Raw genomic sequence first — 13,549 nt, forward strand, 5'->3', positions numbered from 1 at the left:
CTATAATAGGATTTAGCTGGCCAGTAATTAGCATTACAGTATGTAATGTTTCTTCCATAATTCCTTATTATTATGCAACATAAAAGTATGTCAGACAGTACACTAGATTGGTGATAAATTGAACATGTGGAATCGTGATTGTGATATCAAGTGTTGTTATATTGAGTCTTATATGGATCTTTAAACTTTACTTATCTGTATGTAACTTAGAAAAGAAATTTTGCAGACTTCATTTTGTTCTAATTCTGCATGAATTGATGTTAAAACAAATTGTATTATATTAAAAATTATCATATTTATTTATATATTTACAATACTTTGTCGCTGTCTCCCACGTTAGCGAGGTAGCGCAAGGAAACAGACAAAAGAATGGCCCAACCCACCCACATACACATGCATATACATACACGTCCCCACACACTCAAATACCTACCTATACATCTCATTGTATACATATATATACACACACAGACATGTACATATATACACATGTACATAATTCATACTGTCTGCCCTTATTCATTCCCGTCGCCACCCCGCCACACATAAAATGACAACCCCCTCCCCCTGCATGTGCGCGAGGTAGCGCTAGGAAAAGACAACAAAGGCCACATTCGTTCACATTCAGTCTCTAGCTGTCATGTATAATGCACCGAAACCACAGCTCCCTTGCCACATCCAGGCCCCACAAAACTTTCCATGGTTTACCCCAGACGCTTCACATGCCCTGGTTCAATCCATTGACAGCAAGTCGACCCCGGTATACCACATCATTCCAATTCACTCTATTCCTTGCATGCCTTTCACCCTCATGCATGTTCAGGCCCCGATCACTCAAAATCTTTTTCTCTCCATCTTTCCACCTCCAATTTGGTCTCCCACTTCTCCTCGTTCCCTCCACCTCTGACACATATATACCTCTTTGTCAATCTTTCCTCACTCATTCTCTCCATGTGACTAAACCATTTCAAAACACCCATTTCTGCTCTCTCAACCACACTCTTTTTATTACCACACATCTCTCTTACCCTTTCATTACTTACTCGATCAAACCACCTCACACCACAAATTGTCCTCAAACATCTCACTTCCAGCACATCCACCCTCCTCCGCACAACTCTATCTATAGCCCACGCCTCGCAACCATATAACATTGTTGGAACCACTATGCCTTCAGACATACCCATTTTTGCTTTCCGAGATAATGTTCTCGACTTGCACACATTTTTCAACGCTCCCAGAACTTTTGCCACCTCCCCACCCTATGATTCACTTCCGCTTCCATGGTTCCATCCGCTGCCAAATTCACTCCCAGATATCTAAAACACTTCACTTCCTCTAGTTTTTCTCCATTCAAACTTACCTCCCATTTGACTTGTCCCTCAACCCTACTGTACCTAATAACCTTGCTCTTATTCACATTTCCTCTCAGCTTTCTTCTTTCACATACTTTACCAAACTCAGTCACCAACTTCTGCAGTTTCTCACCCGAATCAGCCACCAGCACTGTATCGTCAGCAAACAACAACTGACTCACTTCCCAAGCTCTCTCATCCACAACAGACTGGATACTTGCCCCTCTTTCCAAAACTCTTGCATTCACCTCTCTAACAACCCCATCCATAAACAAATTGAACAACCATGGAGACATCAGGCACCCCTGCTGCAAACCTACATTCACTGAGAACCAATCACTTTCCTCTCTTCCTACTCATACACATGCCTTACATCCTTGATAAAACTTTTCACTGCTTCTAACAACTTGCCTTCCACACCATATATTCTTAATACCTTCCTCAGAGCATCTCTATCAACTCTGTCATATGCCTTCTCCAGATCCATAAATGCTGCATACAAATCCATTTGCTTTTCTAATTATTTCTCACATACATTCTTCAAAACAAACACCTGATCCACACATCCTCTACCACTTCTGAAACCACATTGCTCTTCCCCAATTTGATGCTCTGTACATGCTTTCACCCTCTCAATCAATACCCTCCCATATAATTTACCAGGAATACTCAATAAACTTATACCTCTATAACTTGAGCACTCACTTTTATCCCCTTGCCTTTGTACAATGGCACTATGCAAGCATTCTGCGAGTCTTCACGCACCTCACCATAAGTCATACAAACATTAAATAACCTTGCCAACCAGTCAACAATACAATCACCCTCTTTTTTAATAAATTCCACTGTAATACCATCCGAACCTGCATGGTGGTAACTACAGATAAATAGAGGTTCTTTTATATCTGAGATTTTCATTATTTTGTGTAAGTAATAATGTTAGGGTTAAGGTTTTCAGTTTTATCATGATTAAAATGTTACTAGATGATAATGTGTTGTACATATTGATGAGTGAGTAGGTTTGTGCCACATTATACTAAGTTAATCACGAAGTATTGCAAGTGTGGTGAGGTGCTCAATGTTAAGCTCACAAACTCTTGTGTAACGAGAAGCTTCAAGATGATTGTGCAAATAATGTAATCTTTAGCTACTAATGATATAACTTTGGGGACCAGACTTGAACTGCAGATAGGAAAAGGTTGCAGGCTTTTGAAGATGCAGGGTTAAAAGTTATGATTATTGAGTGCCATTCTCAAGGAATGTGGGCTACAAAACTACATCCAGAGGGTATGTCTAACTTTTTTTTAATCATAGTTATGCTATTCATCTTTTCTTTCTTAATGCCATTGTTACAAGCCACAGTTTTCCGTAGAGTAAGAATTCTTTGGAGTCACATATTTGATTAAGGTGAGCTACAGTTACAATATTTCTGAACGTGTTTCCAGTTATGTTTAGTTATCACTTTCGTCTTTGAGTTTATATATGTATTTATATCTTTTCCTGTTAACGTAACTTGTGCAGTAGACAAGTTAGTGATGAAAGTATATTTTCTAGGTGGTGTCCTTGTGCCTGATGCCATCACTGCTGGATGACCCCAACATTCCCTCAGATGCCAAGCAGAGAGCACAAACTGTCCTGGCTGGCTGCAAGGGAAGGTCTTTAGGCTCATACAGTGACTCGCCAGGTATTGAGATAATACGACGCCATGTTGCTCAGTACATAGAAAGGCGTGATGGATTTCCTTCCAGTTGGGAGAATATTATTCTCTGTGCAGGTGCCTCTGAAGGAATTAGGGTATGTATACACCTCTGAATTTAGTTGCTACATTAAACTGCTTCCTCTACTGTACTACTTTGTTTCAGTGTTCCTGTAATGTTGTTATTTTGTTTAAATCATCTTGAACTGTGTTTAGGATGTATGTCCTGTGTGTCAGTTTCCTTTTTATGTGGCTAGAAGTAGGGCAACAATTGTGTTACTTTGTGTACCATAGTAGCTGCTACTTTACATCTTCTTACATTAGTGTTATGATGTGGTATTAGTTTTGCTCATGTTGTTTGGCTAAACTTTAGTCTTGTTGATACCAATTGATGGCTCAAGGAAAATCATGATCATGTAGTGTCAACTACATATAAACACCATCTGAAACACCAATATAGTGGGGAGCATGCTATGAGAATATGCAACCATTGTTTTATTATCAGAAAACATCAGCAGACTCACTTCACAGGACCTCTCATTCCCTACAGGCTGTATACCCTCCCCTGTCTCCCAAGACCTTTGCATTTATCTCCCTCACCACCCCATCCATAAACAAATTTAACAACCATTATTACATTACACACCCCTGCCGCGAACCAACCTTTACCAATCACTCTCCTCTCTTCTGACTCGTACACATGCCTTACATTCTTGATAAGTATTTCTCACTGCCTCAAGCAGCTTTCCTCCCACACTGTATATCCTTAAGCCTTACACAAGGCATCTCTATGAACCCTATCTTATGCCTTCTCCAGAACCATAAATGCCACATAGAAATCCATCCATTTCCAAGTATATCTCACATACATTCTTCCAAACAAAGACCTGATCCACACATCCTTTACCACTTCTGAAACCACACTGCTCCTCCCCAATCTGATACTCTGGATGTGTATTCACTCTCAATCAATACCCATCCATACAGCTTACCAAGTATACACAACAGACTTATTCATGCCTCTGAAGTTTGAACACTCGCCTTTATCCCCTTTGCCTTTTTACAGTAGCCTTGTGCATGTATTCTGCCAACATTAGACACCATGATTCATATATACATTGTAAATCCTAACTAATCAATCAACAGCACAGTCACCCCTTTCTTAATAGATTCAAGTGCAATGCCATCCACTCCAGATGCCTTTCAGCATTTTATCTTTTGTTAAGCTTTCACTCTATTTAATACTCACCAAACCACTCTTCATGACTTTCACTGCACATGCCTCCTTTATCCAAACACCCTACATCTGCCATCCAATCATCAAATACATTCAACAGTCCCTCAAAATACTCGCTCCTCTTAACTTCGTCACTACCTGTTACCACTTCCCCTTTTACCCCCTTCGCTGATATTTCTGTTTGTACTCTTATTTTTTTAATATTATTAACCTTCTTTCATAACATTTTAGTCTCCTTAAAATTTACTGCTTCCCACTCACCCCAAAGGTGAGATGTTGCAGTTGAGGATATGGGGAATTAATTATTCAGTGATATGAATGGAAATAGAGAACAGCTTGTGGAGTTGTGTGCTGAAAAAGTGCTGGTGATAATGAATACCTGATTTAGAAAAAGGGATATACACAAGTATGTGTATGTGAATAGGAAATATGGACAATAGGCATTATTGGAATACATATTAATTGATAGTCTTGTAAAAGAGAGATTTTTGGATGTAAATATGCTGAGAGGGGCAGTTAGTAGGATGTCAGATTATTGTTTGAGGAGAAAGTGAAAAATGGTAGAGGTTCTTAAAAAAGAGGAAATGGTGTCAGTTAGAAGAGATGGTGAAAGTAAGTGAGCTTGGAAAAGAGACATGTGAAGTACATTGAGAGATTGAGTGAAGAATGGCAAAAGGTGAGAGTAGATGAATCAAGGGAAATGGGTGAAGAATGGAAGGTATTAAGGGAAGTAGTGAGTGGTGGAATTAAGAAGTTGCTAGTAAAAGAGAAAAGAGAGATGCTTTGCTGTTACATGTAGGAAAGAAGTGCAAATGATTGGGGGATTTATAAGAGAAAGTGGCAGAGGTCAAGAGGAAGGTGCAGGGTTGAAAAAAGGGTGAATGAGAATATGATGTTTTGGAAAGAGGTTTATAATAATGTGCAGAAAGCTAGAGTACAAATAGGAACATTGGCAAAGGGGGTAAAAGGGGAAGTGATAACTGATAGAGATGATGCAAGGAGGAGATGGAGTGAGTATTTCGAAGGACTGTTGAATGTGTTTGATGATTGGATGTTAGATGTAGATAATGGTAGATGTGGATAATCTGAAAACATATCAATGACTATCTATGGAGGAGAATTTTCTTAACTGGGAGAGAACATGGGTTAGAGGAGAAACTTCTTGACTTGAATAGACCATGGTTTCATAGGAAGGAGTAATGCATTATGAACCTTTTAGACTCTTTTGACATGGTGAGCTCAGCCTTAGACCAGAGATGGATGAGCATACATGGGTTCCTGCACTGCCAGAAAGCTTTTGAACTACAGGCAGGAATAAGTGGCAAACAACTTAGCTGGACTGAGGATCCCCTTGTGAAAGGGAACAAAGAATTTGGGTAAGAAGCACATTCTTTCACTATGAACTGAGGTTACAAGTGGAGTGCTGCAGGACTCAGTCATGGGCTCACTGTTATTCTTGATGTACATAAATGACATGGCTGAAGGACTAGATTCTTATATAAGCATGTTTAGGATGATACCAGGGTCAAGAGAGAAATGCAGAATGAAAATTATTGCATCAGCCCAAAGGGGAACAAGATCCAAAATTGGTCAGATAAATGGATGATGAAACTCAAGTAAGTGCATGGTAATGAGGATGGGACTAAGTGAAAGAAAACCACACTGTGAATAATGATTAGTGGTAAAAAGCCACAGGAATCAGTGTGTGAAAGAGATTTAGGGTGCAACAATGTACCTAATCTACTGCCAAAGTTATTCATCAGAATAACTATAAAAGGTCAAGAGAAAGGTGTAAGAGGTGAAAAAGAGGGCAAATGAGAGTTGGGTTGAGAAAGTATCATTAAATTTTAGGGAGAATAAAAAGATGTTTTGGAAGGAGGTAGATAAAGTGCGTAAGACAAGGGATTCAATGGGAACTTCAATGAAGGGGGTTAATGGGGAGGTGATAACAAGTAGTGGTGATGTGAGAAGGAGATGGAGTGAGTATTTTGAAGGTTTGTTGAATGTGTTTGATGATAGAGTGGCAGATATAGGGTGTTTTGGTCAAGGTGGCGTGCAAAGTGAGAGGGTTAGGGAAAATGATTTGGTAAACAGGGAAGAGGTAGTAAAGCTTTGCGGAAGATGAAAGCCGGCAAGGCAGCGGGTTTGGATGGTATTGCAGTGGAATTTATTAAAAAAGGTGACTGTATTGTTGACTGGTTGGTAAGGTTATTTGATGTATGTATGACTCATGGTGAGGTGCCTGAGGATTGGCAGAATGCTTGCATAGTGCCATCATACAAAGGCAAATGGGATAAAAGTGAGTGGCCAAATTACAGAGGTATAAGTTTGTTGAGGATTCCTGGGAAATGATATGGGAGGGTATTGATTGAGAGGGTGAAGGCATATACAGAGCATCAGATTGGGGAAGAGCAGTGTGGTTTCAGAAGTGGTAGAGGATGTGTGGATCAGGTGTTTGCTTTGAAGAATGTATGTGAGAAATAATTAGAAAAGCAAATGGATTTGTATGTAGCATTTATGGATCTGGAGAAGGCATATGACAGAGTTGATAGAGATGCTCTGTGGAAGGCATTAAGAATATATGGTGTGGGAGGCAAGTGTTGGAAGCAGTGAAAAGTTTTTATCGAGGATGTAAGGCATGTGTACGTGTAGGAAGAGAGGAAAGTGATTGGTTCTTGGTGAATGTAGGTTTGCGACAGGGGTGTGTGATGTCTCCATGGTTGTTTAATTTGTTTATGGATGGGGTTGTTAGGGAGGTGAATGCAAGAGTTTTGGAAAGAGGGGCAAGTATGCAGTCTGTTGTGGATGAGAGAGAGCTTGGGAAGTGAGTCAGTTGTTGTTTGCTGATGATACAGCGCTGGTGGCTGATTCGTGTGAGAAACTGCAGAAGCTGATGACTGAGTTTGGTAAAGTGTGTGAAAGAAGAAAGTTAAGAGTAAATGTGAATAAGAGCAAGGTTATTAGGTACAGTAGGGTTGAGGGTCAAGTCAATTGGGAGGTAAGTTTGAATGGAGAAAAAATTGAGGAAGTAAAGTGTTTTAGATATCTGTGAGTGGATCTGGCAGCGGATGGTACCTTGGAAGCGAAAGTGAATCATAGGTTGGAGGAGGGGGCGAAAATTCTGGGAGCATTGAAGAATATTTGGAAGTCGAGAACATTATCTCGGAAAGCAAAAATGGCTATGTTTGAAGGAATAGTGGTTCCAACAATGTTGTATGGCTGCAAGGTGTGGGCTATGGATAGAGTAGTGCGCAGGAGGGTGGATGTGTTGGAAATGAGATGTTTGAGGACAATATGTGGTGTGAGGTGGTTTGATCGAGTAAGTTATGTAAGGGTAAGAGAGATGTGTGGAAATAAAAAGAGTGTAGTTGAGAGAGCAGAAGAGGGCATTTTGAAATGGTTTGGTCACATGGAGAGAATGAGTGAGAAAAGATTGACCAAGAGGATATATGTGTCGGAGGTGGAGGGAACGAGAAGTGGGAGACCAAATTGGAGGTGGAAAGATGGAGTGAAAAAGATTTTGAGTGATCGGGGCCTGAACATGCAGGAGGGTGAAAGGCGTTCAAGCAATAGAGTGAATTGGAACAATGTGGTATACCAGGGTCGATGTGCTGTCAATGGATTGAACCAGGGCATGTGAAGCATCTGGGGTAAACCATAGAAAGTTCTGTGAGGCCTGGATGTGGAAAGGGAGCCGTGGTTTCGGTGCATTATTACATGACAGCTAGAGACTGAGTGTGAACGAATGTGGCCTTTGTTGTCTTTTCCTAGCGCTACCTCGCACACATGAGGGAGAGGGGGTTGTTATTCCATGTGTGGCGAGGTGGCGATGGAAATAAATTAGGGCAGACAGCATGAATTATGTACATGTGTATATGTGTATATGTCTGTGTGTGTATATATATCGGTACATTGAGATGTATAGGTATGTATACTTGTGTGTGTGGACGTGTATGTATAAATATGTGTATGTGGGTGGGTTGGGCCATTCTTTTGTCTGTTTCCTTGTGCTACCTCGCTAATGGGGGAGACAGCGACAAAGCAAAATAATAATAATAATAATAAGGCAAGGCAGCAGGTTTGGATGGTATTGCAGTGGAATTTATTAAAAAAGGGGGTGACTGTATTGTTGACTGGTTGGTAAGGTTACTTAATGTATGTATGACTCATGGTGAGGTGCCTGAGGATTGGCGGAATGTGTGCATAGTGCCATTGTACAAAGGCAAAGGGGATAAGAGTGAGTGCTCAAATTACAGAGGTATAAGTTTGTTGAGTATTCCTGGTAAATTATATGGGAGGGTATTGATTGAGAGGGTGAAGGCATGTACAGAGCATCAGATTGGGGAAGAGCAGTGTGGTTTCAGAAGTGGTAGAGGGTGTGTGGATTAGGTGTTTGCTTTGAAGAATGTATGTGAGAAATACTTAGAAAAGCAAATGGATTTGTATGTAGCATAGAAAAGCAAATGGATTTGTATGTAGCATTTATGGATCTGGAGAAGGCATATGATAGAGTTGATAGAGATGCTATGTGGAAGGTATTAAGAATATATGGTGTGGGAGGCAAGTTGTTAGAAGCAGTGAAAAGTTTTTATTGAGGATGTAAGGCATTTGTACGTGTAGGAAGAGAGGAAAGTGATTGGTTCTCAGTGGATGTAGGTTTGCGGCAGGGGTGTGTGATGTCTCCATGGTTGTTTAATTTGTTTATGGATGGGGTTGTTAGGGAGGTGAATGTAAGAGTTTTGGAAAGAGGGGCAAGTATGAAGTCTGTTGTGGATGAGAGAGCTTGGGAAGTGAGTCAGTTGTTGTTCGCTGATGATACAGCGCTGGTGGCTGATTCATGTGAGAAACTGCAGAAGCTGGTGACTGAGTTTGGTAAAGTGTGTGAAAGAAGAAAGTTAAGAGTAAATGTGAATAAGAGCAAGGTTATTAGGTACAGTAGGGTTGAGGGTCAAGTCAATTGGGAGGTGAGTTTGAATGGAGAAAAACTAGAGGAAGTGAAGTGTTTTAGATATCTGTGAGTGGATCTGGCAGCGGATGGAACCATGGAAGCGGAAGTGGATCATAGGGTGGGGGAGGGGGCGAAAATTCTGGGAGCCTTGAAGAATGTGTGGAAGTCGAGAACATTATCTCGGAAAGCAAAAATGGGTATGTTTGAAGGAATAGTGGTTCCAAGAATGATGTATGGTTGCGAGGCGTGGGCTATGGATAGAGTTGTGCGCAGGAGGATGGATGTGCTGGAAATGAGATGTTTGAGGACAATGTGTGGTGTGAGGTAGTTTGATCGAGTAAGTAATGTAAGGGTAAGAGAGATGTGTGGAAATAAAAAGAGCGTGGTTGAGAGAGCAGAAGAGGGTGTTTTGAAATGGTTTGGGCACATGGAGAGAATGAGTGAGGAATGATTGACCAAGAGGATATATGTGTCAGAGGTGGAGGGAACGAGGAGAAGAGGGAGACCAAATTGGAGGTGGAAAGATGGAGTGAAAAAGATTTTGTGTGATCGGGGCCTGAACATGCAGGAGGGTGAAAGGAGGGCAAGGAATAGAGTGAATTGGAGCGATGTGGTATACCGGGGTTGACGTGCTGTCAGTGGATGGAATCAAGGCATGTGAAGCGTCTGGGGTAAACCATGGAAAGCTGTGTAGGTATGTGTATTTGCGTGTGTGGACTATGTATATACATGTGTATGAGGGTGGGTTGGGCCATTTCTTTCGTCTGTTTCCTTGTGCTACCTCACAAACGCGGGAGACAGCGACAAAGCAAAAAAAAAAAAAAAAAAAATGAAAAAATAATTATTATCATTCTCCAGATCCATAAATGCTACATACAAATCCATTTGTTTTTCTAAGTATTTCTGACATACATTCTTCAAAGCAAACACCTGATCCACATATCCTCTACCACTTCTGAAACCACACTGCTCTTCCCCAATCTGATGCTCTGTACATACCTTCACCCTCTCAATCAATACCCTCCCATATAATTTACCAGGAATACTCAACAAACTTATACCTCTGTAATTTGAGCACTCACTCTTATCCCTTTTGCCTTTGTACAATGGCACTATGCAAGCATTCCACCAATCCTCAGGCACTTCACCATGAGTCATTATTATTATTATTATTTTGCTTTGTCGCTGTCTCCCGTGCCTGCGAGGTAGCGCAAGGAAACAGACGAAAGAAATGGCCCAACCCACCCCCACACACATGCACACACACACACGTCCACACACGCAAACATACACACCCACACATCCCAACTTACACACATATATACGCAAACAGACACACGCATATACACACATGCACACAGTTCACACTGTCTGCCCCTACTCACCCAATCGCCACCCCGCCACACATGGAATAACATCCCCCTCACCCCTCATGTGCGTGAGGCAGCGCCAGGAAAAGAAAACAAAGACCCCATTCACTCACACTCAATCTCCAGCTGTCATGCAATAATACCCGAAACCACAGCTCCCTTTCCACATCCAGGCCCCACAGAACTTTCTATGGTTTACCCCAGACGCTTCACTTGCCCTGATTCAATTCATTGACAGCACGTCGACCCCGGTATACCACATCGATCCAATTCACTCTATTCATTACCCGCCTTTCACCCTTCCTTCATGTTCAGGCCCCAATCACTCAAAATGTTTTTCATTCCATCTTTCCACCTCCAATTTGGTCTCCCACTTCTTCACTTCTCATTCCCTCCACCTCGGACACATATATCCTCTTGGTCAATCTTTCCTCACTCATTCACTCCATGTGCCCAAACCATTTCAAAACACCCTCTTCTGCTCTCTCAACCACGTTCTTTTTATTTCCACACATCTCTCTTACCCTTACAGTACTTACTCGATCAAACCACCTCACACCACTTATTGTCCTCAAACATCTCATTTCCAGCACATCCACCCTCCTGCGCACAACTCTATCCATAGCCCATGCCTCGCAACCATACAACATTGTTGGAACCACTATTCCTTCAAACATAGCCATTTTTGCTTTCGGAGATAATGTTCTCGGCTTCCACACATTCTTCAAGGCTCCCAGGATTTTCGCCCCCTCCCCCACCCTATGATTTACTTCCGCTTCCATGGTTCCATCCGCTGCCAGATCCACTCCCAGATATCTAAAACACTTTACTTCCTCTAGTTTTTCTCCATTCAAACTTACCTCCCAATTGACTTGACCCTCAACCCTACTGTACCTAATAACCTTGCTCTTATTCACATTTACTCTTAACTTTCTTCTTTCACACACTTTACCAAACTCAGTCACCAGCTTCTGCAGTTTCTCACATCAGTCAGCCACCAGCGCTATATCATCAGCGAACAACAACTGACTCACTTCCCAAGCTCTCATCCCCAACAGACTGCATACTTGCCCCTCTTTCCAAAACTCTTGCATTCACCTCCCTAACAACCCCATCCACAAACAAATTAAACAACCATGGAGACATCACACACCCCTGTCGCAAACCTATATTCACTGAGAACCAATCACTTTCCTCTCTTTCTACACGTACACATGCCTTACATCCTCAATAAAAACTTTTCAGTGCTTCTAACAACTTGCCTCCCACGCCATATATTCTTAATACCTTCCACAGAGCATCTCTATCAACTCTATCATATGCCTTCTCCAGATCCATAAATGTTACATACAAATCCATTTGCTTTTCTAAGTATTTCTCACATACATTCTTCAAAGCAAACACCTGATCCACACAACCTCTGCTACTTCTGAAACCACACTGCTCTTCCCCAGTCTGATGCTCTGTACATGCCTTCACCCTCTCAATCAATACCCTCCCATATAATTTACCAGGAATACTCAACAAACTTACACCTCTGTAATTTGAGCACTCACCTCAATCCCCTTTGCCTTTGTACAGTGGCACTATGCAAGCTTTCTGCCAATCCTCAGGCACCCCACCATGAATCATACATACATTAAATAACCTTACCAACCAGTCAACAATACAGTCACCTCCTTTTTTAATAAATTCCACTGCAATACCATCCAAACCTGCTGCCTTGCCGGCTTTCATCTTCTGCAAAGCTTTTACTGCCTCTTCTCTGTTTACCAAATCATTTTCCCTAACCCCCTCAATTTGCACACCACCTCGACCAAAACACCCTATATCTGCCACTCTGTCATCAAACACATTCAACAAACCTTCAAAATACTCACTCCATCTCCTTCTCACATCACCACTACTTGTTATCACCTCCCCATTAGCCCCCTTCACTGAAGTTCCCATTTGCTCCCTTGTCTTACGCACTTTATTTACCTCCTTCTAGAACATCTTTTTATTCTCCCTAAAATTTAATGATACTCTTTCACCCCAACTCTCATTTGCCCGCTTTTTCACCTCTTGCACCTTTCTCTTGACCTCCTGTCTCTTTCTTTTATACATCTCCCACTCATTTGCATTTTTCCCTGCAAAAATTGTCGAAATGCCTCTCTCTTCTCTTTCACTAATACTCTTACTTCTTCATCCCACCACTCACTACCCTTTCTAATCAACCCACCTCCCACGCTTCTCATGCCAAAAGCATCTTTTGCGCACACCATCACTGCTTCCCTAAATACATCCCATTCCTCCCCCACTCCCCTTACCTCCTTTGTTCTCACCTTTTTCCATTCTGTGCTCAGTCTCTCCTGGTACTTCCTCACACAAGTCTCCTTCCCAAGCTCACTTACTGTCACCACCCTCTTCACCCCACCATTCTCTCTTCTTTTCTGAAAACCCCTACAAATCTTCACCTTCACCTCCACAAGATAATGATCAGACATCCCTCCAGTTGCACCTCTCAGCACATCAACATCCAAAAGTCTCTCTTTCGCGCGCCTGTCAATTAACACGTAATCCAATAATGCTCTCTGGCCATCTCTCCTACTTACATACGTATACTTATGTATATCTAGCTTTTTAAAGCAGGTATTCCCGATCACCAGTCCTTTTTCAGCACATAAATCTACAAGCTCTTCACCATTTCCATTTACAACACTGAACACCCCATGTATACCAATTATTCCCTCAACTGCCACATTACTCACCTTTGCATTCAAATCACCCATCACTATAACCCAGTCTCGTGTATCAAAACTACTAACACACTCATTCAGCTGCTCCCAAAACACTTACCTCTCATGATCTTTCTTCTCATGCCCAGGTGCATATGCACCAATAATCACCCATCTCTCTCCATCAACTTTCAGTTTTACCCATATTATCTAGAATTTACTTTCT

At 41.6% G+C, this 13,549-nt stretch overlaps 1 protein-coding gene across 2 annotated transcripts in view; it reads left to right on the top strand.

Moving 5' to 3' along the window:
- Window positions 1-13,549, top strand: part of LOC139749636 (alanine aminotransferase 1-like) — a 269,611-nt gene that overhangs the window by 88,024 nt on the left and 168,038 nt on the right. For both annotated transcript variants that reach the window (XM_071663791.1, XM_071663790.1), the window contains exon 4: window positions 2,910-3,149. In XM_071663791.1, the coding sequence (XP_071519892.1) occupies window positions 2,910-3,149 (240 nt within the window). The remainder of the gene's footprint in view (window positions 1-2,909; window positions 3,150-13,549) is intronic.

This window comes from Panulirus ornatus, chromosome 7 (genome assembly GCF_036320965.1).
Source record: "Panulirus ornatus isolate Po-2019 chromosome 7, ASM3632096v1, whole genome shotgun sequence".
Classification (NCBI taxonomy): Eukaryota; Metazoa; Arthropoda; class Malacostraca; order Decapoda; family Palinuridae; genus Panulirus; species Panulirus ornatus.